Here is a 26,269-nt window from a genome sequence, read left to right as displayed (position 1 = left end):
AAAAGCAAAATGCCATTGTGAGAAATGGCAACAAACGGCAAACATTTGCTCGTGAGAAAAGGCCACACGGTCCGTCGCCATTTGCCGTACTTGCAGGCGACGATTCGCGTCGTCCACACCTGACGCCAATCGATCTGCAGGCCTGACGCCACGTCCGCCAAACCAATCGTTTTCTTCATCTTGATCAACGGCGCTGCAACAAGCAAAATGTTATTGTGAAAAAAGGCGACAAACATTAGCGCGTGTTCACTTATCTCAGAAAAGGCCAGTCGCCACCGCAACTGTGTACTCGACTCGATGAAACCCTTCGTGCACCTGTCTCAAGTCGATTTACAGGCCTGACGTCACGTCCGCCAATTCAAACCAACTTTCTTCGCCCGCTTGTTCAACGGCGCTTTGTACACTAGCGCCACCTGGTGACCTGTCATGACAACTGCTTTGCTCTACCGTGGAAATGATTGCTTCAATTTCGCGCCAAAATGAAAGCGAATCACATGCCATAAAGTACGGCAACCTGGCTCTCATTACACAACGCTGCATCATCTTCAGGAGCCACGTCGTCGCCATCGCAGCCTCTTTTTCTTCTGTCTGTAAGAATAATTGACACGGCGTGACGTTTGTCAAAAATAAATGCGCGTGTCCGCGGATCGACAAACGATTCACACGCAGAGTCAGAGATGCGCGCATATTAAAAAACACACGTGTGCCAATCATTACATTAGTGCATATGGAAAACACGTGAAAATCACAAATATATTAGTGCATCTGAAAAAGCGTGTTAAACTCGCGGATGTATTCGTGTGAAAAAAAAATTGAGACAAAACTCTCCCCATGGCTTTGCATCCTTCCTGCTGCTCAGCCCCTCATTGTCTCCATCCGCCCCCACAGCTGGTCTCACTCATCTGGCTCTCTGCAACCAAAGATTTTGGAACCATCTCTGACACACCCGTGACCCTAGTGAAGACAGCATTATGGAAAATGGATGGATGGAAGTTATCCGTGCATGGTCTGACTACATCAACTTTCTAGGACTCAATAAAACAAATTGTGAGGCACTAACCACTTAGACACAGTACATATCAGGAAACTACTTACTGTCTTAAGGTAGAGTTACAGTTTCAAAGTGATCACAATTGATAACAATGGGTGATGGATGCAACTGACAGAATGTGTGACCTTAGGTTTCAAATCCGGGTTAGTTTTTTCAAAATAGTTTTTTTTTTTTTAAGTAGTGGTAAGGTTTTAAAGTAGGGTCAGAATGTATAAGAATATGAAAAAAAAAATCAACAACAAAAAAAAGGAAACACATAACACATGAAAACATAAAATAAATATGACATTCAACCCACCCCCCCCCCCCCCCCACACACACATAAAAAAACAAAACAAATTACTGATTTTTTTCTGGTGTTAAATTAAAGGACAAGGTATTGTAAAGTCAAATAATCTGCCTTTAATTCACATCTTCATTGCTGCGATTGCTCTAAAAAAGTTATTTTATTCGTTATATATATTGTTTTAAATTAGTCGGACGATTAATCGGACCAAGCACTCTTTGCCTCTTAATTTGAAAACAGTGAACAAGAGAGCGACAGGCTAGCACTCCTCGGTAGGAGTACTTTAAAAAGTGTCTTAAGTTCCAATGATGGGTAAAACTCCCTCTCTCACGTTCTCTCTAAATTGCAGATTTACAACCAAGCCTATGTAACCTTAAAGGTGCAACGCCATCTACAAAGCTTCTACTTCGTGCAACCGCCCTCATTTGTATGAGTGTTTAGCTTTAATGAGTGCTCGCACTTAATGAAATTTCCCCGTCTCTGCCAGAATTTCTGCGATTAATCTTACTGTCCTCCATCCTACCTCTTAATAACTCCCCTTTTTCCCCTCTGAAAAGAAGAAAGCCTGCTTCCTCACCCATCTCGCGGTCTAATCCCCCCCCCCCCCCGTCTTCAACGCTGCATGATTGGAATTTGCTCGCGTGTAATCATATGCGCAGGAGAGGAGGAGGAGGTTCTCGGACAACATTTGCCTAAGGCTGCGCGGCGCCGATCGATACGTGGTCTTAAGTTTATCTGATTTTTATCAGCGGGGGCCGACAGGGGGGCAGGTCGATGTGCCACGCCCGCGTCAAGTTGACCTTTTCAGGGACGGCGGTGAGGGAGCTGCACCCCCCCCCCCCCGGGCCCCCGCAATCCCGTCACTCTGTGACTGGCACAAGTCTGTCGTGCTCAACGACAAAGTCTGCAGAGACGTCTATATCAGCGGCCCGCCCGGCTGACAGGGCCCGGCTGTTGTATTTATAAACTGTCCTTTGGCCGTGACACTTTGCCGATGATCGCGGCCTAATTTATGCAGGCAAATCTCCTCGGTGCAAAAATGAAAGCTAATAGAGTCATTAGCTGCTAATTCACGATGGGATACCTTGTATAAATTGGCTTACTTTCCAAAGCCATCCCCAGATGATAGCCACACAACACACACACACACAAAAGCCAAGCCAACACACACAATGAGCATGCACATTACTTTGCCTGAAAGTGTTTTTTTTTTTTTTTTTTGGCTTAATTGCGTGCGAGACAAACTAATGTGTGTGTCCTGATGTCTGCCTTTCATCCATCGCCATGTTGCATAAAACGCACTCAGCGCGCCACAGATGCGACGCCAAACACTTGCGCGCGCGCCGCGTGTTCGCGTGCGTCGCCATCCGTGCCCGAAAAGGTGTTAGCGGCGTGTTAATTGTGCCGCTTGATGGCCGATTATGACATGAAATGTTTATAAGCATTGATCAGCGGCCTCAAAGTGAGAGCCATTTCATATCCTCACTGGCCTCCGCTTAATGGCATGCTGATGGATGCACAATGATCTCCGATACGATGCAACGGGGAGACCTGCACAGGCGGCATATCAAAGACGTGCTCGCACAAGCACAAATTCAAACACACGCACACAGACAGCCTCTTGACACACACACTCGCGGCTTTATTCAGCAGAGTGCATTTCCTCTTTACTTAAATGCGTGATTATACTCACGCTTAATGTGGTCAAATCAATATCTAGAGGAATATTATATTTATAGACATAGGTCTGAATATGATGCAACGCGTGTATAAATATAAACATAAATATATCCATACAGCCCTTACCTCGAACATGCTTGTAATTTACTTTCTAATCTGAGGTACCGGTAATTCTTTCGCTCGCTTCCTCTGGTCCACGTTAAGCGTGGTAAACAACATTTCACCAAACAGCACCGTGGATAACACAGAGCAGATAATAAGACCTGCACGTTTTTTTCTGTGTCCTTATCAGGTTTTTAAAGTTGCATTTGCGCAGCAAAAAAAGTAAAAAAAAAATAATAATAAAATAAAAAATCTGAATCCAAACAAGGCAAATGGAAGGCTCCTTAGAAATGTTGGCATTTAGATGGTATAGATTTTTAGACGGTTTGGGTTTTGCCGATTGTTGCTGTTGATATCTGCCAGGAGCTGCTATATCAGCCAATGTATGACTTGAAATTTTCCATGTGGTTAAGAGTGTCAAGTCCAAGTTGGACTGGCAGTTATGACAAATCCTGACGCTCATGGAGGAAGACTGTGCCAGCAGCGCTTGAGGGTGAAGATCCTAAAGTGTTGCTTGTTTTCCCTGGAAAGGCTCAAGGTGCTGACAGCGCGTCCAGGAAAGGTTCCACGCAGCAGGCAGCAGATGGAAAATGCAAAATCTATTTTCTCACCCTCAGTGCAAGTCATATATGGGAAGGGGATCATAGAATTACAGTAACTCCCCATGAAGATAGTAAATCCTTCATATTATTAACGATGTGTGAGAGCCAAGCTGGAAAACAACAAGAGACTGCTCTGAGGTTTTCAGATCCTCAAAGAGTTCGTTGTTTGCACGCTCGGACGGACTTGAAACGCAACACACCTCAGCGCAAGCTTGAATTTGAAAGAGCGGGTGAATAACTAACCAAGTGGGATCCAAATTGCCGACATTCATTATTTCAATCGTCAAACGTCCTCAAACTTCATTGCCATCCATCCGTCTTGCGCCTTCATTACCGATCAATGAGGAGCCGTCCACATCAGTACTCGTGCTGTCATCGTTTGGCTTAATCAAGATCTTACCTGCATGTGGAATTGGCTGCTTGGCAGTCGTCCTGGCTAACAACTAATGGGCTGTGATGTTTGCGTGAAACTAATGTCCACTAAGCAAAGGAAACAAAAGTTTTGCTTTGTGTTTCTCTTTCTGCATGATCATTTATTAGGTTCAGTTTGAACGTAACATACTGGGTCAAAATATATAACCTAGCTTTGGGTAAAAAAAAAAGTAGCCCAATCTCCTCCAACCTACCGAGCGAAAGGGTTCGGAAAAGATGAGTGAATCTGCTTTGTTTTTGGAAACCCAAGTAACGGTTGCTACCTTTTTCCTTCTTCGAGTATGATACCTAATGTTTAGTGTCAAGCCAATAACTTGGAGAGGGAAAGCTTGAAAGGTAAAATGAGTTTATTTTCCCTGAGAGAGTCCTCAAAAAGAAGGGAAAACGATTTCAAGCAGATATCTGGAATGGATTTAAAGTCGTCTGCCCGCTAACATTTCTATGTGGTGGTGGTGGTGTGTGTGTGTGTGTGTGTGTGTGTGTGTGTGTGTGTGTCATGTCTCAGAGTGCAGATAAACACTCAGGACAGGAATTCACACTCACACACACACTCCCCGTTTATTTGTTTGATTAATTTGCGCGACAGTGTGTGCCGTAACCTCGTTCTGTCACGCTCCTCCTTCACGGGTTTATTTTAGCAGGGTGGTAAGTGGCCCCATAATGTCACTGTAATACTGGGTCAGGCTTTTCCAAATGCAATGGTAAGAAAAGCGGCCTGGGAGGAAGGATGGGAGTGCGCGAGATGGGACGAAAGCATCCCTCGTTCGTCTTCTGAAAGAAAGTGGCAAAAAAAGACGCGCGCACAAACACACACGCCGGAAGGATGGCGTACAGTCGTGACGATGCAGGCTATTTTGAGTTTGATTTGAGATTCTGAGACAGAAGACGCTTAATCTTGCGCAAAGTGTGGGAACGATCTGCCGCCGTAGCTCAAAAAGAAAAAAGTTAGACACCTCACGGCGAGATAGACGCAGAGATGAAACACTTTGCGACCGAGATGACGCATCGTCACGTATTTGGAGAAATCCTCTCGCCGCGCGTCTGCCTCTTGCTCACGCTTTGAAGACTAAGTGATACAAATGATACAAGAACAGCAGGAAATGACAACAAACAAAAACGTTCTTAGGATGTGTGGTCTAGAATTACAAAGTAAAACATTTCTTCCCTTCATGAACTTTTTTGGGGCGGGAAATCATTTTTAAAATGTGTAATTTAACGCTGTGTGTATGACAACAACCTGACGTGGACAAACACTGATGCAATGGTGATACGTCTGGACTAGCCGGATATTGACCGTCTGATATTGTCAGTCCCTCCAGGATTTCCCTGATTTCATGGGTTCCTAAAAGTTGCAATAAAAGTTGCCATTTATTTATTTTTTTGCTCAAAACCTCATTTGTTTACAATCAAGCAAACGTTTTCTACAAAGTTTAAACAGATTTTTAATAAAGGGGTTTGAAACAAATATTTTGGGGAGCTGATTATAAGACAGATTGGTGATCTTCTGGGTGCTCACTAACAGACGTTGTCATGTTGATAGCTTCACAGATCTGACAAGAAAGCAAAAACTTTTAGCACTCAGACTTTTTTTTTTTCCCCAACTGCGTGCGCGCCTTGATAAAAAGTAGTCACATCATCAGCCTGTACTGTGAAGTAACTTCAAGTGGGCAATATATCAAATTTTCAAAACAATTTGTGAATGTTGTTAGGAGCGTGTGAAATCATCTAATAGCACATTGACAATCATTTTAGTGTGATAAATTACGGTTTTGTATACAAATAACATTTAGTACACATGGGAGTCAGTGCTACTTATTCACTTGATAATTTTGCACACATTTCAAATTTGTCTGATGATTAAACTTCAACGGACACATTTAAAGACAGTTTTAATGATTAAGTCAGCATATTGCCCAACTCTAGGCTTAACAGACATTATTCACATACACATTTTATAGAACTAAGTTTCTCACCTTAATTTGTTCTGTTCTCCCAACGGACCTCGAGACCATCGCCTCCATGACGAAACACATGTTTCTTTCAAAACTTTTCACGCGTAATTGGAACGACGCAGTCGTGAAGTGCTTGATGATGGAAGACTTTGTTTTATAATCTATTATTATACTGCATGTAGAACAAAATAATTTCCCCGTGTTTTCATGCAGGAGGTGCAGATTTTTTGCAGAGTTTGCACGGTCCTATGCCGTGTTTTTAGTTGGTATACGATTCGTGTTTCTCTGCTATCGACGGACGCCATCGTCCGAAACAGGATGTGACAGTGACTTTCTACGTGAATTCAGCTACCGGTGCCATTTCCAGTAGGGCGCCCGCGGGGCCATTTTAGGCAAAATAACCCCCAAAGTTATGTGAAATGTTGATTTTAAAACACAGTTGTTGCGGGAAAGTTGCGGCGTTTAAACAAAGTTGGGGGGGGGGGAAGTGCCATTTTGCTGGGTTTTCTTGATTTTGCGTTAATACTTGCGATCGCAGCTTCCTAAAATCCTGGAGGGACTGTATAGTGTTTTAGATATAGTGTTTTCTCAAATAGACTTCTCTGAAAGGCTTTTAAAACAAATTGCTTTCAGCCCAGTTCAGCTATTTAGTTTTGTTCACTTCATTTATCTTAGTTCAGTCCAGTTTAGTTGGTCAGATCAGGGAATGTCGCTAATGTCAACTGTGGCCTTGTAAAGCCTTTTGAGACTCTTTTGTGATTAAGGGCTATACAAGTAAAATTGACTTGACTGATATGATATTCCACAAATTTGCAGTCTATTGAAAATGTTAAGACCAAAAGGTTTAGACTGGTCCAGGCTTATATGGTCTCCCCTTGTCAAATTCATTTTAAATATGAACAATACTGTTAGAGGTCGCTGATGGTATAGTGGTACACTTGCCTGACTTGTGTGAGGGCGGCGTGGGATCAGTTCCCGCTCAGTGATGGTAGGTATGGTTGTTCGTGACGTGTTCGTGTATGTACCCTGCGACTGGTTGGCGATCAGTTCAGGATGTAGTTCGCCTTTCGCCCCAAGTCAGATGGGATAGGCTCCAGTAGCGACCCTGCACAGGATAAGTTGATAATAACATCAACAATAATATCATAATGAGGACGTACATAGTTTAATTCAGTAAAATGATATTTTAAGTGATGCAGAGTAGATTTGTCTTATATCTACAAACAAACATCATAATCCGTCATATTGATGCGAATGTATAATATTTGAGCCCAATAAATCCTGCCGAGCAACAAGTGGCCGGTGAAACGTGGCGTCCCGTCCAATAATGCCACAGGACCGAGAGAGAGGAGAAAGCCTTAAAAGTCAAAAGTATAAGCAGCTGCCCGAGCCTGTTACATCTAAACTGTCACTGTCCTCTGAGGTGGAGGATGCAAAATGGAGACTTTCACAGCTGTGTGTGCTCACACGTGTTTCTGTAATTGTATGTGTGCGTCTGCGGACCGGAGGAAACGACATGTTGAATATTCACCGCTCCGTCGCCTGGCTGTCAAATGGTGAGGAGAAAGGGGAACTAGTCAAATTACCGTGCGTGCTCCATTCTGTCTCCTGCGCTGACACATCTGTCAAAGATGGGAACAGTCCACGGCCCTCGATGGGATTTTTTTTTTTTTTTTTTTTTTTTCATCACATCCTCCTCTTTCGCTCTTAAATATCCTCTGAAGGCATCTGGCCATGTCGCCGCATCACGCGTATCCTCCTACAGAGACAAACATGCAAATTCAAATATCTTTTTCCTCAATCTCTCACTCTCGCTCACCATCCCTAATGCAGGCTGTCACACTATTCCATGATGGATAAGAGGATCTTATTTAGTGGGCAAAGCCCTGCGGAAATGAATGTGGATCAGATTCAGTTGGAGGTGGAGTTACCGGTGAGATGAGAGAAAACAGCATGAAGGAGGCATCTGAACATTAAATCTGTGATAAAGTCACTCTTAGATGCTTTGGGATTGGCTCCAAATTAAGATGTGGGTTTAAATCCCACTTCTGACTTGGGACTGGTAGGTTACCCTTGACTTGAAGCCGTCTCCTTGTCTGGCTTTATTTGTTTTCCGGAACTTAATTTCAGGGCTTTTACCGATTTGGTCCGCCGAATTATCGATGCTAACATTAGCATCACAATGCTCGCTTCAGGTTGTTGTGGCCAAGTGGTTAAGGCGATGGACTTGAAATCCATTGGGGGTCTCCTTTTGTATGTTTGAATCCTGCCAACAGAAGCATTTTCCTGATCTTTGCTTTCCCAGTCTGGGTTCGTTTTTTTTTTTTTCCAGAACTTTTTTTTTTCCAGGCTTTTCCTGCTATCACCCTATCACCCACCTCTTCTGTTTCTGTCACACTCATGACAGTTGTAACTCTGGTGATTAATGCGTGAGGAAATGAGAGCGTTGCCAGGGACAAGTGGGATCGCCGTAACTTTGCACGTTCCACAGAGGCTAGAACGCTTTGGTGCCCAATGTTGAGCCTTTAGCTAATTGGCTAAACCAGCTCACTGGGGCTTAATTAGAAGCAACTCACAAACACGCCCCAATCAGGAGGCTCTTTAATTACCCCCAATTTTGTTAGGAGAGAGGGGGGGGGGTCTTTGAGCTCTAATTAACCGGCTGTGGTGCACAAATGTATGCTGTGCTTTTGTCACCCATAAAAAGACATCAATGCACACACACACACAAAGGACGTCCCCTTATGAAAATGCATAGACATGTTAACGAGAAAACCAGAAAAGAAAGGGCAAGACAACTGAGAATGTGACGAAGACTTGTGTAGTAGGTAAGTGACGGACACCTTTGAAAGCGAGTAGGGGTGGGGCAGAGAGGTAGAGTGAAGGAGTGTAACAAAGTGTGTGAGAGGGAGTGATGAAGATGGAAGGGTAAGGATTGTACCACGCTCACGTAGAGGACCAGTGTGTTATGCGTCCTCTCACAGCGTTTGCCAGCCATAGACGCAACAACTCTTAGCGGTGTCTCACAGTCGACTCAGTTCAACGTCATAGCAAATGAGGACCATGATAAAATATGTTGAATTAAAACGCTATCGATAGTCAATAAAAAAAAAAATGCATGTGATGTAATGGTGTGTGTATCTTATCCTGTGCAGGTGTACCCACATGTCAGGCAACCCATATCACATTGCTGTCTATCATTTTCATTCATTCAAGTCTCATTTCATCGGTGGATGACCGCTTGAGATCGACAGCGGAAAAAAGCTGGCCAGCATGCGTGTTAGCGTGCGCTTCAAAAAGTGCTGCGCCACACCGTGTCGGCCGTGGGACGAGCCACGTATGGATTCATTGATTGACAAGATGACTGGAAGCTTCGGGGCTTGAGCCATCGAATTGGCTCGCTCAATGTGTCCTTGTCCTCTGAAGGACTGTGATGAGCACGCTATCAAAACTATCCGTGTAAAAACCTGCAGAAGCCCTCGCAGGATGCTGCATTTAATCAGTACTACACTGTACAGACAGGTCAGCTGTCCAACCACTGGTTAACAGAGGTGGCAAAAGTACTCCGACTCTATACTGGACTCTTTTACTAAATTGCATTTGACTCTTAAACGTACTTGTATATAACATTGAGAAGTAAATGACCAAACTGTAGTTAGACATGACTGGATTATCACTTGCCCGCTCGAGTAACGGAATTACACACAATTCTCTTTAACAGAACTGATTACAAACATAAGGGCGAATGAACAGGTTTATTTATTTTTTTATTTTTTTTGTTGCCTCAATGCAATAATAATAATTGCATTTATATGCCTACCTTACGTGACGCACACACGCATACACAGAGCAGTTCAGTGCAGCCGGCTGACAGTCGTCCCTCTCCTGCCTGCCTGCAGTTGAGCGCACCTTCAGCCATTCATCAGTGTCACCTCGTCGCCGGCGGGTGCAGCCTGGAGCCCATCGCGTCTTCATTACAGTCCAAATAAATCTGAGGGAAGAAAAAAAAAAAAAAAAAAAGCCAACAGATGATTTATTAGCTTCCGATGGTGTCGTGCTGGTTAGCATGGTCCGACGCCACTCGGGCCCAAAGAGACGGTTCTCAGACATGAGCGGCGGAAATGTGAGGTGACAGAGAGACGTTAGTGAGATGATACCGGTGGGCGATGCCTCATAAAATCCAGTCAAGTGCCTTTCGTGTGCCTGGGACCAATTTGAGGAGGATAGGTTTTGCTTTGTGCAACCAGGTGTGACTCACTGGCCACAACATTAGGGACACATGTCAAATGAAGTGAGATTCGACGCAAGGGCTGTGTCAGTTTTAACCCTTGGGGTGGAAGTATGCAGTGGTGATGAGCCGCACGGCATCATACTAAGAGGTCCTCTTGTGACATAACATTAATACAAAGGATATTGTTCATTAGAGAGGCTCGAGAAATTTTTTTCCCTTTTGCCACATATTCATATGACTAAAAAGTATTCAAATTACTTGTCAGGCGCCGGTTTTAATGATGATGCTAATGATACATACTAGCCATAGAATTAGGTGGGCCGGCCTCGCACAGTCTGAGGGTTTTATGCAAAATGTCCCTTTACCAAATTAATGATCCATTTCCATTGGTACTCAGAGTGAATTGATAATACTGTAACCATATCTATTATAGCAATTCTAGTGTGCATTATCCAGAGGTTTTCACCCGTTTTCCGATCATTGCAAAGTTGCAACACACTTTTTATAGAAGTCAAGAGCAATAAAGAACAGTTAGTTTGAAAATAGCCTCCAAACAAAACATGTATTGCCTTTTCAGACAGCATTTCAAATGAGCATAACAAAATGGTTGCAAAACACTACAAGAAGCTCCTCAACTCACTTCAACATAGTTCCCCGGTTTGAGATGCCATGAGATGGCGCCAAAGTAAAAAGCAAGACTTTTATATTGTAGTTTTGGGCTGAACGCAAAAATTAACAAATAGGTGAGTTTTTCAGCAAATGATGGAAGAATGAGCAAAAAAAAAGAAAAGAAAATAAAGGTTATTTGGTGTTTCTCTCAAGCAGCGAATCAACCACAACTTTAGAAAAAGCTCCCAATTTGATGCTGTTCCACACTGCTGAAAACTACATTAACAAACTTTTTTTTTTTTTGGGACTAGGTTAAAGACTGATTGATGCAACTCTTGTATTGGATCTATAATGAAAAAAATAAACTAAACGCTTTTGTTGACAGATTTTTCCTCTTTTTTTTTTTTTTTTTTTTTCCCCCCATTTGGGCCACTTTTATGGCTTCCGCACACGAGGACAGACTTGACGGGCATGAGTACGATAAGAAGACTACTGTAGTGCGATAAGACGCGTGGGGGATGAGAGTCAGTCAGAAACGGAGGGAGCGAATCAGTGGGAAAGCAAGCATAGAGGTTGGACGCTCCCTCGGCTCTCAGCTCCATGTGGTATCAGGATGAGGGATTGCCTGCCAGCACTCAGCCCAAGCCTGTACTCAAGACTCCACACAAGGATTCCCTACTGAAACCATTAGTCTGGCCATTAAACGCTATTAGAACATACACACTCTTGGAGAAGCAAGGAGAAGTAAAAGGAGAGTGGCCGTGAGACGCGATCATCTCCGTGCTTGCGCGTGTGCACTCGTGTTGTTTACCGGGGGTTGAGGGCGTGTCCCCAGTGATCCAGGTGTAATTGGGTTAGTGGCAACCATGGCAATGTGACACCTGCACTTCTCAGCTTGCTCCACCGAGCTGGCCTGGAGTCAGCTGGAGCGCATCTATCCGGGCCGAACAATCTGGGGTCCTCCCAGGATTGAGAGGTACACCTGGACATTGGAACGAGATCCAATACTGCATGGTTTGCCGCGCACGTTAAAGCCATACTCGCTCAGGATAAACGCCAACAGATGGATGGATCTCGCATCATTCAAGTTAAATATGCAGTAAAAAGCTGATATGCATTCCAAGCTACTACTTGAAGCAAGCACACTGGGCTCCTCATTTTTGGAGAACTGTGCAAGTGAGAGAGGGTGAAAGGGTGCCAAGGAATATTTTAAAAATAACATTTTAAGTGGAAATATGTTTAGTGTGTGAGTGGGGTACAATATATATATATATATATATATATATATATATATATATATATATATATATATATATATATATATATATATATATATATATATATACGGAGTGCAGTCCAGTGACTATAAATAAAATCACTTCTTGTGGGTGGGTCTGGAACCTACCCTCAGTTTAAAAATAAATACATTCCCACACTGAATCCTTCCATAATGGGGTTGATCAAACTGATTTTGGAGGAGAGGACGCAGCCGTTTATGGCTGAAATGCAGTCCTGTACTGTAAATTATTTTTTGTTGCATTGGACAATGTCCATGGTTGGAGTCACTCAATGCGCTGTTCACATTGGCCCTTGTGATTTGCTGGTGACGTCACCTGGGAAAAAGCTTCACTTCCCAATGTGACTGTCAAGTGAGCAAGTGCCGAAACTGGGATGGATGGGCTGGACAATTAGGCGTGGAGTTGTACGACATAACGGAAGGGGTTGTTTCTCCTTGCTGGGAAGTAAAAGCTAAAGGTGACAAGGTCAATACTGTGAGGATCTATTTAATACGGAGCCGTGGCGTTGCCCAGGCGGCTTGAAAAGGAAAGGTTAGGGGAGGATGAGGGATGGGGCTGCAAAGGTGAAGGTAACTTTTTCAACGGGCCGACTAGCTCAATTTGCGATGGAAGGTAAGGCTGAGGAAACAAAAGGAAAGGCGGAGTTGACTGCTAGACAGCAGGAGAGGCGAGAAGGTGTTGGGGTAGATTTGAGGGGGAAGGCAGGGGGTATATAGGTGTGTGTGTGTAGTATGTAAGGTTGTGCAGGGGGTGTCAGTACAGATGCTCTGTGACCGAGTGTCACAACTCGGGCGAGGAAGCTGAATCCAACAATTAATCACCGGGCCCCTGTGCTTGTAATCAAACTGGCTCTAGCCATGATGTATGAGGCATGTCACAATTACCGAATCACACGCGCACACGGGGGGCTCTCCGAGTTGATCGCGCGCACGTATGCATACACATAAGTATGAGGATGAATAGACGCACGCTCGGCCTCTGGGGGCGATCGCCGTGGCTGTCTTCCAAGGCCTCGCAGCCACAAACACAAACATCGCACAAAGCCAATGCGTTATAATCTTAGTCAGCAGCAGCACCCCAGTCGGCAGTGATTGGGCGAGTCTAGACGGAGGGGAAGAATTAGAACGTGAATCTGTGGGAGCGGAGGTCTAACGAGGAAGGCGGACGAAAAGCCGGGACAAGTACGGGAGACAAGCGAGGGGTGAGCTCGTAAATGAGCGAATCACGGTGCAGCTAACGAGGGGGGGGGGGGGGGGGGGGGGGAGAGAGAGAGAGAGAGAGAGAGAGCAGGAAGTGATGGCTGAGGAGGAGGAGGGATGAAGAAGGGGGATCCGTAGGGATGGTTGGGGTTGTGAGGATGAAGCTTTTGGTCAGCGCTTTCCAGGGGAAGATGGCGGGCGGGCCAGCTGACAGGATGAATAATTTAGAGCGAGGTGTGGACATTGATCCCACAATGCACTTGTGCCTGACCGCAATGTGCCAAACACATTTCCTCACCCGTCCCATCAAGCCTTCGCTCTACATTTCCGCATTATACAGATCTTATTTTTCTACTGAGCCTTTTCTCATTTCATTTTACAGCATTAGCAGTGAATATTCTTACACAGATAGGCCCCAAGGAGACTTAAACATCAATGGGAGAAAAACAAGAAAACAAACTACACTTTATATTCATGAAAATAACTAAAACTACAGCAAAGACTTCATCTTTGTCAATTAATTTAAGAACTTTCGGGGTTGTTAATTATTTTGGTATTACCGTGAAAGTCGAACAGTTGTCTGGGAATTGTAGTTTACTCTATTATACAATACTTGTGACCTTTTTTCCCCCTTACACTCAACAAATACCTCATATATTAAACAAAAACTAATACAAAAAAAAACAAAAAACTAAAACTAAGCATTTCCCCACTTCCAAAAAAACCAATTAAACCCACTCTAAAAACTCATTACGACTAACTGAATTTACAATGTAAAAAGTAACTATAATGAAAAATGCAAAAAAATTATAACCCTGCAATAATGGAATTGTAAAAGAGATGTTTAGAACTTAAATAGTGCTACAAACACAGAGACAAGACGGATGTGTTGTGTATAAAAAAATGTAGGTACTATGAATCCATGAATTTGGCCGTTTCGTCTGTGCGCGAGCGTCTGGGCGTGAGCTGTGGTAAACAGCAACACATTCAACAGTATCGGCAACAGTGCCTCTCCTTGCCCACTTATGAGGGCATCAAAGTACCTTGATTGCGCCACTTCATTTTCACTTTATCTGCGTGGTAGTGAATCCTAAACTAAGGATTTATATTAGCCAGTATTTTTCAATTCCCCCTCGCTGACACCGTTGGCTGTGAATGTAGACGCCCTCTCAGTAGCCTGGTCCTTCCTGTTTGGTCCACTCACTTCCTGTCTACGCAGCCTGATACTTCCTGGTTGAGTCACATGCCTTTGACCCCGCCAGATTTGTCCGCCAAGCTAAACACAACTGCTTCCACTCCACTTTTGTAAGCAAAGAAATACATTTGGACCTTTGACACAAAAAGGGAAGGGGGGGGGTGGTGTCATAACAACCACTAGACTGCTAATTTTAATATTTTGTTGGTTTATAACTTGGCTAGTCTTGACAGTGACTTTTTTTTTGGGGGGGGGGGGTCCCCTCAGGCTGTGACACAACACAAGACCATTTTTTAAGCGTGTGGAACAATGTTTCTCCCGAATCTCTCTGGCTTTTCAGACAGCTCTCCTCTTCATTCATCACACAGCCTGAACAAGTGACCGAAGAATGACCTCGCTCGCACACACACACACACACACACACACGCGTGCGCACACACACACACACACTCGGCAAATGCACAAACACGGCATCAACTCGCACAAAAGCGCGATTAATTCATCACAAACGACGGATACCTTGGAACACATGCTCAAACACGCATGTGGGGGTACACACGGCAACACACACAAACACACACATATTCCCATCACATCCGTTACAGATGGCTTCGCCTCCCCCTCCATCCTAAATGAATATAAATATGTCGGCTTGAGATCATTCATCTGCCAGGCAGTGTTATGCGCTTACGCTTTCAGCCAGCAGAGGCAGCGTTGTCCCTCCTGTGCCAGAAGAGGAGGGACGGAGAATTATAGTACCACCAAAACCAGGCTCCAACATGATCTGAGATTGATCCAAAACGGTCCGCTTTGCTAAAATACAAAAATCAACTCTTTTCTGCCACCCTCATCAAATATCCAACAGTATTTCCTCTCTTTCTGAACATGTTTTATTCTGTAACCATCTCACGTAATCAACGGTGATCCTATCCCCCCTCTTGACAGGAAGTGTTCACAATAAAGTATTTGAAAGCCCATTAGCGGCACTTTCCAGCGCCGCGGAGCCAGCAGCAACCCGATATCTTGGGCGCGAGTCCCGATGATGATGGCCGGATGACAAGCGAGTGAGGGAGGTGAGAAAGGGAACAGATAACGCTGATGAGAACAAAATGAATCCAATGGGCGAGTGAGAGATACTTCAGAAGTTTTAAAGGCCAGAATGAGAAAATTGGAGTGCATGGCAAGAACAATCTTTTGAGAGTCATTCTTTTCTGTCAAGGTCGTCGTGTTTTTGTTCATTTGTTTGTTGTTTGGCAGGATTACTAACTGTTTTCATTCAATATTTTGGGGGGGGAGTGGTGCGTAGCCCAAGGAAGCTCCCGTTATATTTTGGTGCAGACCCAAACAAAGGTGTGCATTTTTTTGTTTGAACTTTAATTGAAAAAAATGCATTTGCCTTAATTTCCCTGTGAGGAATGCATATTTTTAATGACAAAATTTAGGCATATGATGGGTATCAATTGGTTTTATTCCAAACTCGAATTGGACGGCCTTGACAAAGGTTGGTGTTCTGCTGAATGCCATTCGACAGTCGCTAAGGTTGAATGCAGTCATTTACCGCGAGCTGGCCCAAATCTATTTGTCCAAATTAAGAAATAATAGAAATCGAAATAATGAGTTATATTAATCATAAAACATTTATTAATTAGAAGTAATTTCTAAAGTCATTTTTTGAAGTAAACCACTATTTTTTTTAAATGTGACATTTTTCGGTAAAATTAAAAAAAATGTTTTTAACACAGTCTCAATTTAATGACAGACAAACGTTTTAGCCCCAATAAATGCAAATTGTGTTTTTTTTGTGTGTTTTTTTTACAGTGTACTCTCAATCATGAGGTCACTTGTAATTTTTTTTTGTAATTTCCCAAATACAATGACATTTGTTTGATTAGTGCTGCACTGTACACAAAGTATAATACATCCAGTATACGTTACACATGGGACTTGCACCTGTTTCGAGCCACGTCCAGTCTGCTAGCCTATGACCCCCACACAATGAGTGCTCCTAGTAACGGAGAGTTCACGTGTAGTGCTTGCTGAGTCCTTTGGGAGGCAACAGCGGTTTCACATTGAACTAACTGCTGGCAATGTGTGCTCCATATGTCATTAAAGCCATTAGAGGAACACAAGATTAACATTATGGCCGGACGAGTGTCTTTGCACGTTTTGGTCTCTTTGACATGCGCCTGCACTAACAAGCTATTCAATAGCAGGCTTTCTTCTCTATGGCAAGCTGCTTCAGCATTTATTCAATATACTTGATATTTAGCTTGAGGTTGATATACTAGTGCAACTAGCATGTCAACTAGTAGAAATTTATAACGTCACCAGTAGCATGCAATTCTAAACTAGTGCACAGGATTACCTTATTAATATCATGAAGTTGTTCACCAAGTTCACCCTAGTCGTTCTACTCGTGTAGAGTCCGAGTAAGATGTTCTACTAGTGTACTGAATTGTCTTGGGAGGACAAAGAGTGTGCTGGTCAAATAAATGCTCAAACAGGTCACCATACCTGTCTCCTTGGTTCACCTTCAGTGTCTGCACAAGTCACCACTAGGGGCAGTAGAGGGACGTAATGGATGTCCATCTATTGGACCCGCTCTGTTGTGTCTGTATGTTTTGTGACCAAAACATTGTTCGCGTCCATTACAGCTTGTCCACATCAAATCAAAATATAATAGTTGGGAAGGGAATTTTTCAGCTCAGGTAGAGAAACAAGCCATCATCATCATAACGTACCCTCCAGTAAAGCAGAAAGCAATATGTCTGCATAGAGGTCAGCTGGAGGTCAGCGTTGAGTGTCTGTCCTCCTCCTCCTCCTCCTCCTCCTCTCATCCCTGTGACAAAAGAGAGCCAGTTTGGTTGCCAGGGAAACAGGCTTTTTTTCCATGGCGATGCAGGAACACGTGGGACGGGCAGGGCGGCTTTGTTTCGCCGGTGATGAAACGCCCGTCGCGTGCATTTTTTTTTTTTTTTTAATCGGATGACTCGTGGTCCCGAATCCGAGGGCTCATCTAGCACAGCCTGATTATGTTCAGCGGAGCTTGTGACACTGATGATTTTGCCTGTTTTATCATGGCGGGCAGCGCCTCATTGTTAGGTTTCCTGACGCATACGTGCAGCTGAGAGCACAGATAGTCACTGCAAACACCTTCGGCGACTCCTCTGCAAGTAAAGCAGATGCACCTGGCCAAATAAACACTTTCCACGCACAAGGCGCGCATTAGGCCAGAGCACACAATTCCGTTTTGTCCTTTGTCGTATCTGAGCGAACACGACTGTTTGGCTTAGCACAGCGGGGGGAGAAAATGGCTGATCACTATGGCAACAGTGTGTGCCGTTCTGCTACAGCTGTGATGTATATGGTGACACTTTTGACCCTCTGCTGAACTCTATAACGCAAGCTAACGCCGCGAGAGCGCGGTTGTTCTGTCTTTGCTGACGCTAATTTATGGTCTTTACAATGTATTGTGTTGAATATGCTTTTGGATTCATTTGTAGAAAAAGAATAAAATAAATTTAAAAAAATTTGTGAGTGCACTTTTCAAAAATGATTTTTTTTTTATAGCTGCGTAAACATTCATTACGACTGGGCAGTACAGGATCAATATAAATCTGTAAAATCTCAGTGGCGCTAATCTCGTCAATTTGATATACAAGAAAACCACCACACCTGTGGAAAAACAACCAATCAGAGACAGATGGCAGGACTTGCGAGGTTTCAATTATTTGGCACACACATCCCCAACAGCCTCACACTGACCACTCAATGTTATTGGTTTAAAATGGTTGTTTTTCTTGTATATCAAATTAAAGCCAAACGACTGATTTTTTTTTTTAACTGATTGTACTTATATACTGCTGTGAAGTCCTAATGACCGTTAAAAAACAAAAATCAAATACTGATTGCTTTTTTTCAATTGCAAACGCCACCTTTAAGCAGTTCAGCTTTTGCAAGTAGATGACAAGAATAATTACTCAGTTTGTTTTTATAACTTTTATAATGGAAGGACCCAAGTTTGTTTAACTTAAAATTAGGTTGAAATAAACTTCACACAGCTTTCTATGAGGGAGTAGAGCAATGCAACGTCTCCCAGTCGAGCAGTATTTCAACGAATGCATCACAAAGCGTTAAACGACGTCTTGTTTATTGAACGACTGAACATGTTCAATGACGTAAGCGCCTTGCGTGCTTTTTTTTTAACATAGTTAAAGGATGTTTAGCATAAATTACATTTTAGAGCTCGCTTTAGGAATGGCGGTTGGTTCTGATTGGCTAAATAGCCCTTGACAGCTTGTGAATGCAATTTCACAATGTCATGCTGAATATTTTGCAGGAAAAAAAATAAACAAATAAATATATATATATATATATATATATAGTATTAACATTTTTACTGTTATTTACTTAAGTAAAATCTTGGAATTTATGTGGAAAAAAAAAATAAAAGTATATTCCGATTCAAAGACTGGTCTAATAGCTTTCTTTGACCCTTGAATACGATTCTCTTCCTGTAAAATACAACAGTTGAATGATACACCAAAGGCGTATTCCTAATATGGTATTTGAAATTGGCTGTGCAAAGTGTGCAAATTATTTTGGATTTCTCCAATGAGCCGTCAAACTACGTAAATGTCCGCCTTTGCGACAGTGATTCTCCTCTCAGTTTGGCTGCACAGTGAGCAGAATTCAGCTGCTACAGGAAGTCAATAAAACTGAGTGAACTGAGTTAATTTTGTTTAGTGTGTAATGAAATTTAAATTCATCTCCAGAGCTAACGCTTTAATTTTGACAGCAATAATATATATATATATATATATATATATATATATATATATATATATATATATATATATATATATATATATATAAAGAAAAGACAGAATATAAAGAAAAGAAAGAAAGATGAATATATAAATATTCATACTATATACAGTACACACTCACACCTTTGACTTGGGTTTATTTAGCCCTCATTTGTTTCCAACTCCCCCCCTCCGCTATTGTCACACAACACTTCCTCCAAACCTCTGCTGGCACGCCATTTTCGCTGGCATTTAAAGTCACGCAGCACGTTGCCTCACATGTAGGCAGGGACAAAATCCAAAACACATGTAAACACAGGGCAAGAGATCATTCCCTCCAGTGGCGTTCTTGCACACATGAGGGAACATGACGTGACAGAAAGGACGGGGAAAGGTCACGCAACTTTGCGGGCCCTCCCTCGCACACAAACACTTGCGTCACGGGCCACACAAAGCAACGCCAAGCAAAGCAACACTTGCATATGAGCTCCCTCAATCAGCACTTGTCTCCTCATGTCTGGTTTATTTTTGCAGACGTGCAGGGTGTTTTGTGCATGTCTGCCACTAGGAGTGCTGCAGCTTAGCAGTTGGAGATGCCGAATGTTCCGCAGCTGCTGCTGCCGCCGCCTCACTCTGATCCTCTGTAGAGGAGCTGACACCCCATAAACGCACGCAAGCAGACACCTTCTTCATCATCCACATTGCTGTTTTTTTTTTTTTTTATTGGGAAACAATTGGTTCCACATGCTGTGAACATATGTTATACGGGACATAGCGATAGCTACGCTAGCCCAGAATTCTGTTAAAAAATGATGAAAGTAAATCAAACCATCAGCAGCATATGATGCTGATATGTCAGTAAAAGAAAAATGAAGTGGACACTAGATGACCTTTAATCATTTCTATTTCAGTAAACAACCCCCCTTCCAGACCCACAAAAATGTGCAATATGCAGACCAAATGATTTTTTTTTTAAATATAGTTTGGAACATCTTTAAACTCATTAAAAACCAACTTCAGCATCTGTTCTCATTCTCAAGGAATGGGAGGCTATCGCATAACATCACTTTGAGGAAATGAAGACTGTCACTCACACAGTTTGCTAAATAAAACACAAAGCGCGCTTGATTATACCTTACTCCCAGTTACATTACTGCGCAACTGACACAAAAGAAAAGAGAATTTAACATTTAAACAGCAAAATCTGACACACAACTCGAAATTTGGACTTGCCTGCGTACCATAAAAACCCATAAAAGAAGAAATGCGATAAAGCCGAGGTACACCCTTTTCCTCTAAAAATCCTGCCTTGATGCTTTCTTTCTGAGCATGAAATTCTGATTCCTCTTTTTGACAAAGCCCTGCAAGAACGCAAACGAAAGCGAGCGTATGTCCTGCAGCAACTCCTCTGTCCTATTTGTGGAGATCGCAGCTCAAGAGTGTCCTGACCTCCCAAACTACACTCACGCAAAGAAACACTTGCCGGCTGGTATAATGGCTAAAATCACGCCGCATTGTACAAAGTTATATCCTTCCCTTATATCCGATCCTGTCAATGGCGGCCGAAACAAAAGGGATAAACACACACTAAGACAGGCGCATCCACACCCCCTCCCTCCCCTGTCACTGCCAGCGGTCCTGCCACCAATGTTGAGCAGGTGACCTTTTCTTTCAGCTAATCCACACCAAAAAGCCCTAATTACTGCTGCCGCTCCACCAACCTCTGCTGTCCCGATAATCAATACAGCCGATTGACCGGCAGATCACCCCGTCAAGACGCCGGCGCCTTACATGTGACTCGACGTGTGTGTATGTGTCAAGACAGTGATGGCATTTCCACGGGAAGCAAACTTAAAGCAACACAAGCATTCGAAAGATGGAAAAAGAAGAGAAAGTTGAAACACAAGATGACGAATGAAGAATACAAGATGCTGGATCACACAAACGTGCACATGCAGAATATCAAGTTTGGACTAGTGGGACTGCATAGAACTTGTAAAGATATTTTGGGGGGGGATGACTTCTCTTTTAAGGAGTTAAATCAGTTTTTCCACTTGTCTGTGTAATGAATCAATGCAGTGAACATGTCAAATAAGTGGTGTGTTTGGCATTTTGTTTTTTTATCATGAAGTGTGGACAGTAACTATGATGAGTTGACAGCATAGAATGCACATCACCCCAAGCACTGTAACATTTCCTCACCTGTATTTGTGTTTTGTTGACGTGTTGGCCGTGAAAGGCCCGGAGACACTGCAGGAGCGACAACAACAACTTAAAAAAAAAAAAAAAAAAAAAAGAAGTCAAAAACAATGTTATCAGACAGGAGAAGGAAGTTCCATTTTCGATGCAGCTACAACAACACAGCCATATCTGTGAAAACTCTATTTCCTCCCGTGTTCTTTCTCTCCATGTCACTCTCGCTGACAGACTTTGATTGTACAAGACAAGTTAATGAAAAGCCACAGCGCAGAAAGAAGGCTGCACCTGCCGGTGCGCGAGCGCGCATACCTGCAGGCGCGTTTATGTGCTTGTCTTCAGGTCCTCGGGCAGTACTGCAGCCATGACGAGGGAGTTTGAGAGTGATGAGATGTGCAGGATACGGTTGCTTAATGTGGCCAAAAGCTGAGGCAAAGAAAGGAAAATGACACTTTAGTAACAAATGTGAGAACATATTAGCATAATTGCCTAAGTCATTTTGAACTTACATTGTATGCTATTAGGCTTACAATATTTTTGAAACGATGCATATTAATCATATTTCCTCAATTATATCACAATACATCAAAACATGTTAAATTCGGTGAGAATTTGACATAACTACAGTTGCCTGTACTGCACTGCTCAGTGTTGTTGCTACAGTGACAAATAAGAGCTGCATTTTCTCCATTTTACTGACTTGTGACCTGTCATCAGCTCTGGTTAATCTACAAGCTGTGGATGCATACTGGGTCAAAAGGAGTCAATAATTTGCAAACTGTCCATGGCTATGACATAAGGATTTGAACCTTACAGGCCTCACGTGTTTTAATTCTTGGGTTTCGTAATTAGAAAACAGTCGTGGATGATGAAGTGGACAGCCGAGGCATTCCCTGAAGTAGCAATATGTAATGCTATAACGCTATCTAACGACATAAATAGCTACATCATGTTGATATACTGGCTGCAAGGGTAGATTTGAAAGCGTCCTATCGGCGTTAAAGCTGCAATAAATAAAGCGTGCAGTGTCTCGTATAGCACAAAATGGCCGTAATATATCTCTGGATGTTAACAGATTCAATAACAGTGACTCAACAATGGCCCTCTAGTCGGTAACAATCCAAGTACGTTGTTGCTCCATAGGTGGTCATAGAGGTCAATAAAAATGTTCAAGTCTTTTCCTTATTTCTAAGGGCCATTCTTGTACAAATGCGCCTTATCTTTGTCTTTGCCTAAAAAAAAAATAATAATTTCTACAAATCGAAAAGCCATAACATAACAGATATTGTACTTTTTTCCCCCAAACCTGTCCTGCTTTTCGGCTGCCGGAACAGTTTTGCTGTCGGACAGAAAGAGGAGTGAGAGGGGACAGACGGCGACAAAAGAGGGAATGCAACAGAGCAAATACAACAATAGCATTTACATGGGAATCCGATTTTGTCTATGTATATTGGGACAGCAAAGCTACACACCTGCACAAGAAATATATATTTAAAAATGGACACCCAAAACATGGTTTTAAAACGTGCCTTTCCTGTCAAGAGCATCTGAAAACATATAGAGTGGGCTATTTCACTAAAGTGACAGCACTGTTATGGGAATGAATAATTGATTGTATCTTTTCATGGGACAACACTCCCACACTAGTCTGTGTATACCTTGAAGAACAGTGCAAATAAACTATCCTCGCAAAATAACTGAACAAAGAACCAACTAGTGACAATGTCCAAATTGGTCCCAAACTATCAATATTTTCTGTGGAGCCTACTATTTTCCAGTATAGCCCAATTTCAGGGCGTTGGCCTAAACCAGGGATGGGCATCTTAAATGGTCGAAGGACCCACATTATTATTGTTTTTTTTTTTTTTTTTTTTTTTAAATTCAGCGTCACTGAGGGTGCGCATTGAGCCAATGTACAGAACAGTACCGTAATATAATTTATTTTTCCAATACAACTAGTATGGATACAATGTTCAACAACACAAAATAGCCATTTACTGAGATTTCTGACAGGTTCACTCACCTGTATGCCAGTCCTAATTAGGACAGTAAAGTTTGTCCCTCTCGAAGGAGACTTCTTAAGAACGGCCGCTTGTCCAATTGAGACACAATGCGCGTTGAATATATTTGTGTTTTTGGCGGACACAAATTTACTAAACCCAAATGTACTTTGAACGAACTATCAACACTGTGGACTTCTGTACTTCCGAGGTCGATCTCGTAGTAGCCATGATGCGCTCTCGCTCTTCTTCACAACGCCAGCCTCAAGCGTTGGAGTCGCTGGTGAGCGATGGCTGCCGTCGTGTGGTTAACACTGGTATTACAGCTGTCAAATGTTCAGCAAAAGTAAACCCATCCATCCATTATCTGTACCGCTTCTCCTCACAAGGGTCGCGGGGCGTGTCTTTGGGCAGTTGGCGGGGGACACCCTGAACTGGTTGCCAGCCAATCGCAGGGCACACAGAGACAAACATCCGCACTCACAATCACACCTAGGGGCAATTTAGAGTATCCAATCAACTTACCATGCATGTTTTTGGAATGTGGGAGGAAACCGGAGTGCCCGGAGAAAACCCACGCAGGCACGGGGAGAACATGCAAACTCCACACAGGGAGGCCGGAGCCGGGATCGAACCCACGACCTCTGAACTGTGAGGCGGACGTGCTAACCAGTCGACCACCGTGCCGCCCGCAAAAGTAAACATTCTTATTTATTAGTAGCCATTAGGTACCTTCCTGAACTTCCAATAACCAGTATGAGTGTGCCAGAGCGATAACACTAAATTTAGCACACCTTCTTTTCATTCACACCTGAGACCTAGTAACACTATCGACACCAAGACACCAGGAAGGAAAAAATGGCTAATTGGGTCCAATTTGGGCATTTTCACTTCGGGGTGCACTCACTTTTGTTGCCATCACTTTAATGGCCGTGTGTTGAGCTATTTTGAGGGGGAAATACTGTACATTTTTGTTTCAAAGATTACTTTACATTGTAGCAAAGTTTACATTCTTCAGTGGTGTCCCATGAAAAAATATAATGAAACATTTACACAAATGTGTGTGTGTGTATGTGTGTGTGTGTGCTTGTGTGTGGACTGAAGACATGCAACCCCACAGAGAGCTGCCCCAGTCAGGCTGACCTGCTGAGTGAAAGCCTGTGGTAATGTTTAGTTTTCGGGGTGAAGAAGAAGGTGAGGAGGGGGGAGGAAGGAGGCAAGGATGAGCGGATGACAAGGTTGAAGTTGTGTGGTTCGACCGAGAGTAAAGAGCAGTCTGAAGGGAGGGCGGGACGGGTCACAGAGGAGCGACAGCGAGAGGGAGGGAAGGAAGGATGAAAGGTCCAAGCGGGACAGCGTTTTTGGGCGAGAGGTCCCACTTGGTCTCGTCAGTCAGCCGTCGCTCGCTGACACCTGAACCTCCGCTGACCCGGTCGTGACTGCCCCTGCGGTACGGGAGATATCACGAGAGGGCTCACCTTTGGCCTTTCAATCGCCACCACAGCCAGCGCCAAAGAGCTTCACCCAACTCCTTCTTCACCCTCTCCACACCTTCAGTCCTTTGCAGCTCAGACCTGAATCACCTGAAGTCCATTATAAACCGCATATAAAGAATTTTCGTAAATAGGGCGAATGGTAGCCAATACAAGAGTTTTATCTAGAATTTAGCTCAAGATGTAGGGGTGTAACAAAAAACGATTTGAATCGTAAAATCGGTTTTGATTTGACCAACCAAATCGAATCTTAACATTTTAAAATCATTCCATCCTTGAATCATACCATTCCCTATATGTTGAGAATGGATGGATGGGCGATAGTGACTCACGTGATTAGCCCTTTATGATTTGGCCGTTATGTTAAATTGGAATGTAACCTTATATTTTCTTCTGAAAAATACACATCCGTGTGTGCTGAAATAGTAATACTTCAGCCTTCCTCTAAAAAAAAGACAGCAACATACGCACACACCACCACACACACATGCACTTGCATCCCCGGAGAGTGGGGCCTAATCCCGGGTTTACATTGTTAGGACAACAGGGATAATCCTGCTAACAGGGTGTTTATCTAGAAAGTACAACCACTGAATCCCCAACACATGCCGTATTGACCCAAAGCCAGAGAGCAGGCAAGACTGCCAAAAGGACTGCAAAAGAGAATGAAGAGAGACAAACATGAGTGGGAAGTAATTGAAGGTGACAGGGGACTGCAGTGGAGCACAAGCAGATTGAGAGACGGCGATGATCAAGGAAGGGAGATTGTGTGCGGATGAAAGAAGAAGGTCTGAGCTGTCAGGCATGCAGATGAGAGCGTGATGGCATCAATGCAGGACAGGACACAGGCGCTCCCTGCGGACCGCGCGCACCACTGAGAACACATACGCCAAAGAGCATTTAAGCCTTCATTAGCGATAAAAAACACGGAGCACTGGAGAATGCTAATATGATAAATACAACAAGCCACGCTGGGATTTGAGAGTCACATTCGGATGAATCTCCTCTCAGTATTCAGTCAGTGCAAAGTGGTCAACATCATTGAGTCATGTATTTGTCATAATACAAATAATATATGACATTAGAAGTCAAGTCAGATGCACTCAAATACACTGCTTAGTGTCTCATACATGAG

General features: G+C 43.2%; 1 protein-coding gene across 8 annotated transcripts in view; it reads right to left on the bottom strand.

The window, feature by feature from the left end:
- The window catches only part of LOC147132293 (uncharacterized), a 39,842-nt gene that overhangs the window by 4,427 nt on the left and 9,146 nt on the right, over positions 1-26,269 (bottom strand). For 4 of the 8 annotated variants that reach the window (XM_086014872.1, XM_086014878.1, XM_086014873.1 and 1 more), the window contains exons 4-9: positions 21,954-22,067; positions 21,648-21,716; positions 17,379-17,476; positions 9,926-10,096; positions 7,692-7,864; positions 91-7,210 (exon numbers count right to left, since the gene is read on the bottom strand). In XM_086014872.1, coding sequence (XP_085870998.1) covers positions 10,034-10,096; positions 17,379-17,476; positions 21,648-21,716; positions 21,954-22,067 — 344 coding nt within the window. In that variant the 3' untranslated portion in view covers positions 91-7,210; positions 7,692-7,864; positions 9,926-10,033. Of the gene's footprint in view, positions 1-90; positions 7,211-7,691; positions 7,865-9,925; positions 10,097-17,151; positions 17,250-17,378; positions 17,477-21,647; positions 21,717-21,953; positions 22,068-25,119; positions 25,225-26,269 lie in introns of all 8 variants that reach the window. The other 4 variants (XR_015082170.1, XM_086014879.1, XM_086014874.1 and 1 more) reach the window with 4 other exon arrangements.

Source organism: Filicampus tigris, chromosome 18 (genome assembly GCF_054856515.1).
Source record: "Filicampus tigris isolate MCC_2025a chromosome 18, RoL_Ftig_1.0, whole genome shotgun sequence".
Taxonomy (NCBI): domain Eukaryota; kingdom Metazoa; phylum Chordata; class Actinopteri; order Syngnathiformes; family Syngnathidae; genus Filicampus; species Filicampus tigris.
Note: the sequence above shows the minus strand (reverse complement) of the source record. Positions and strands in the feature narration are given on the sequence as shown.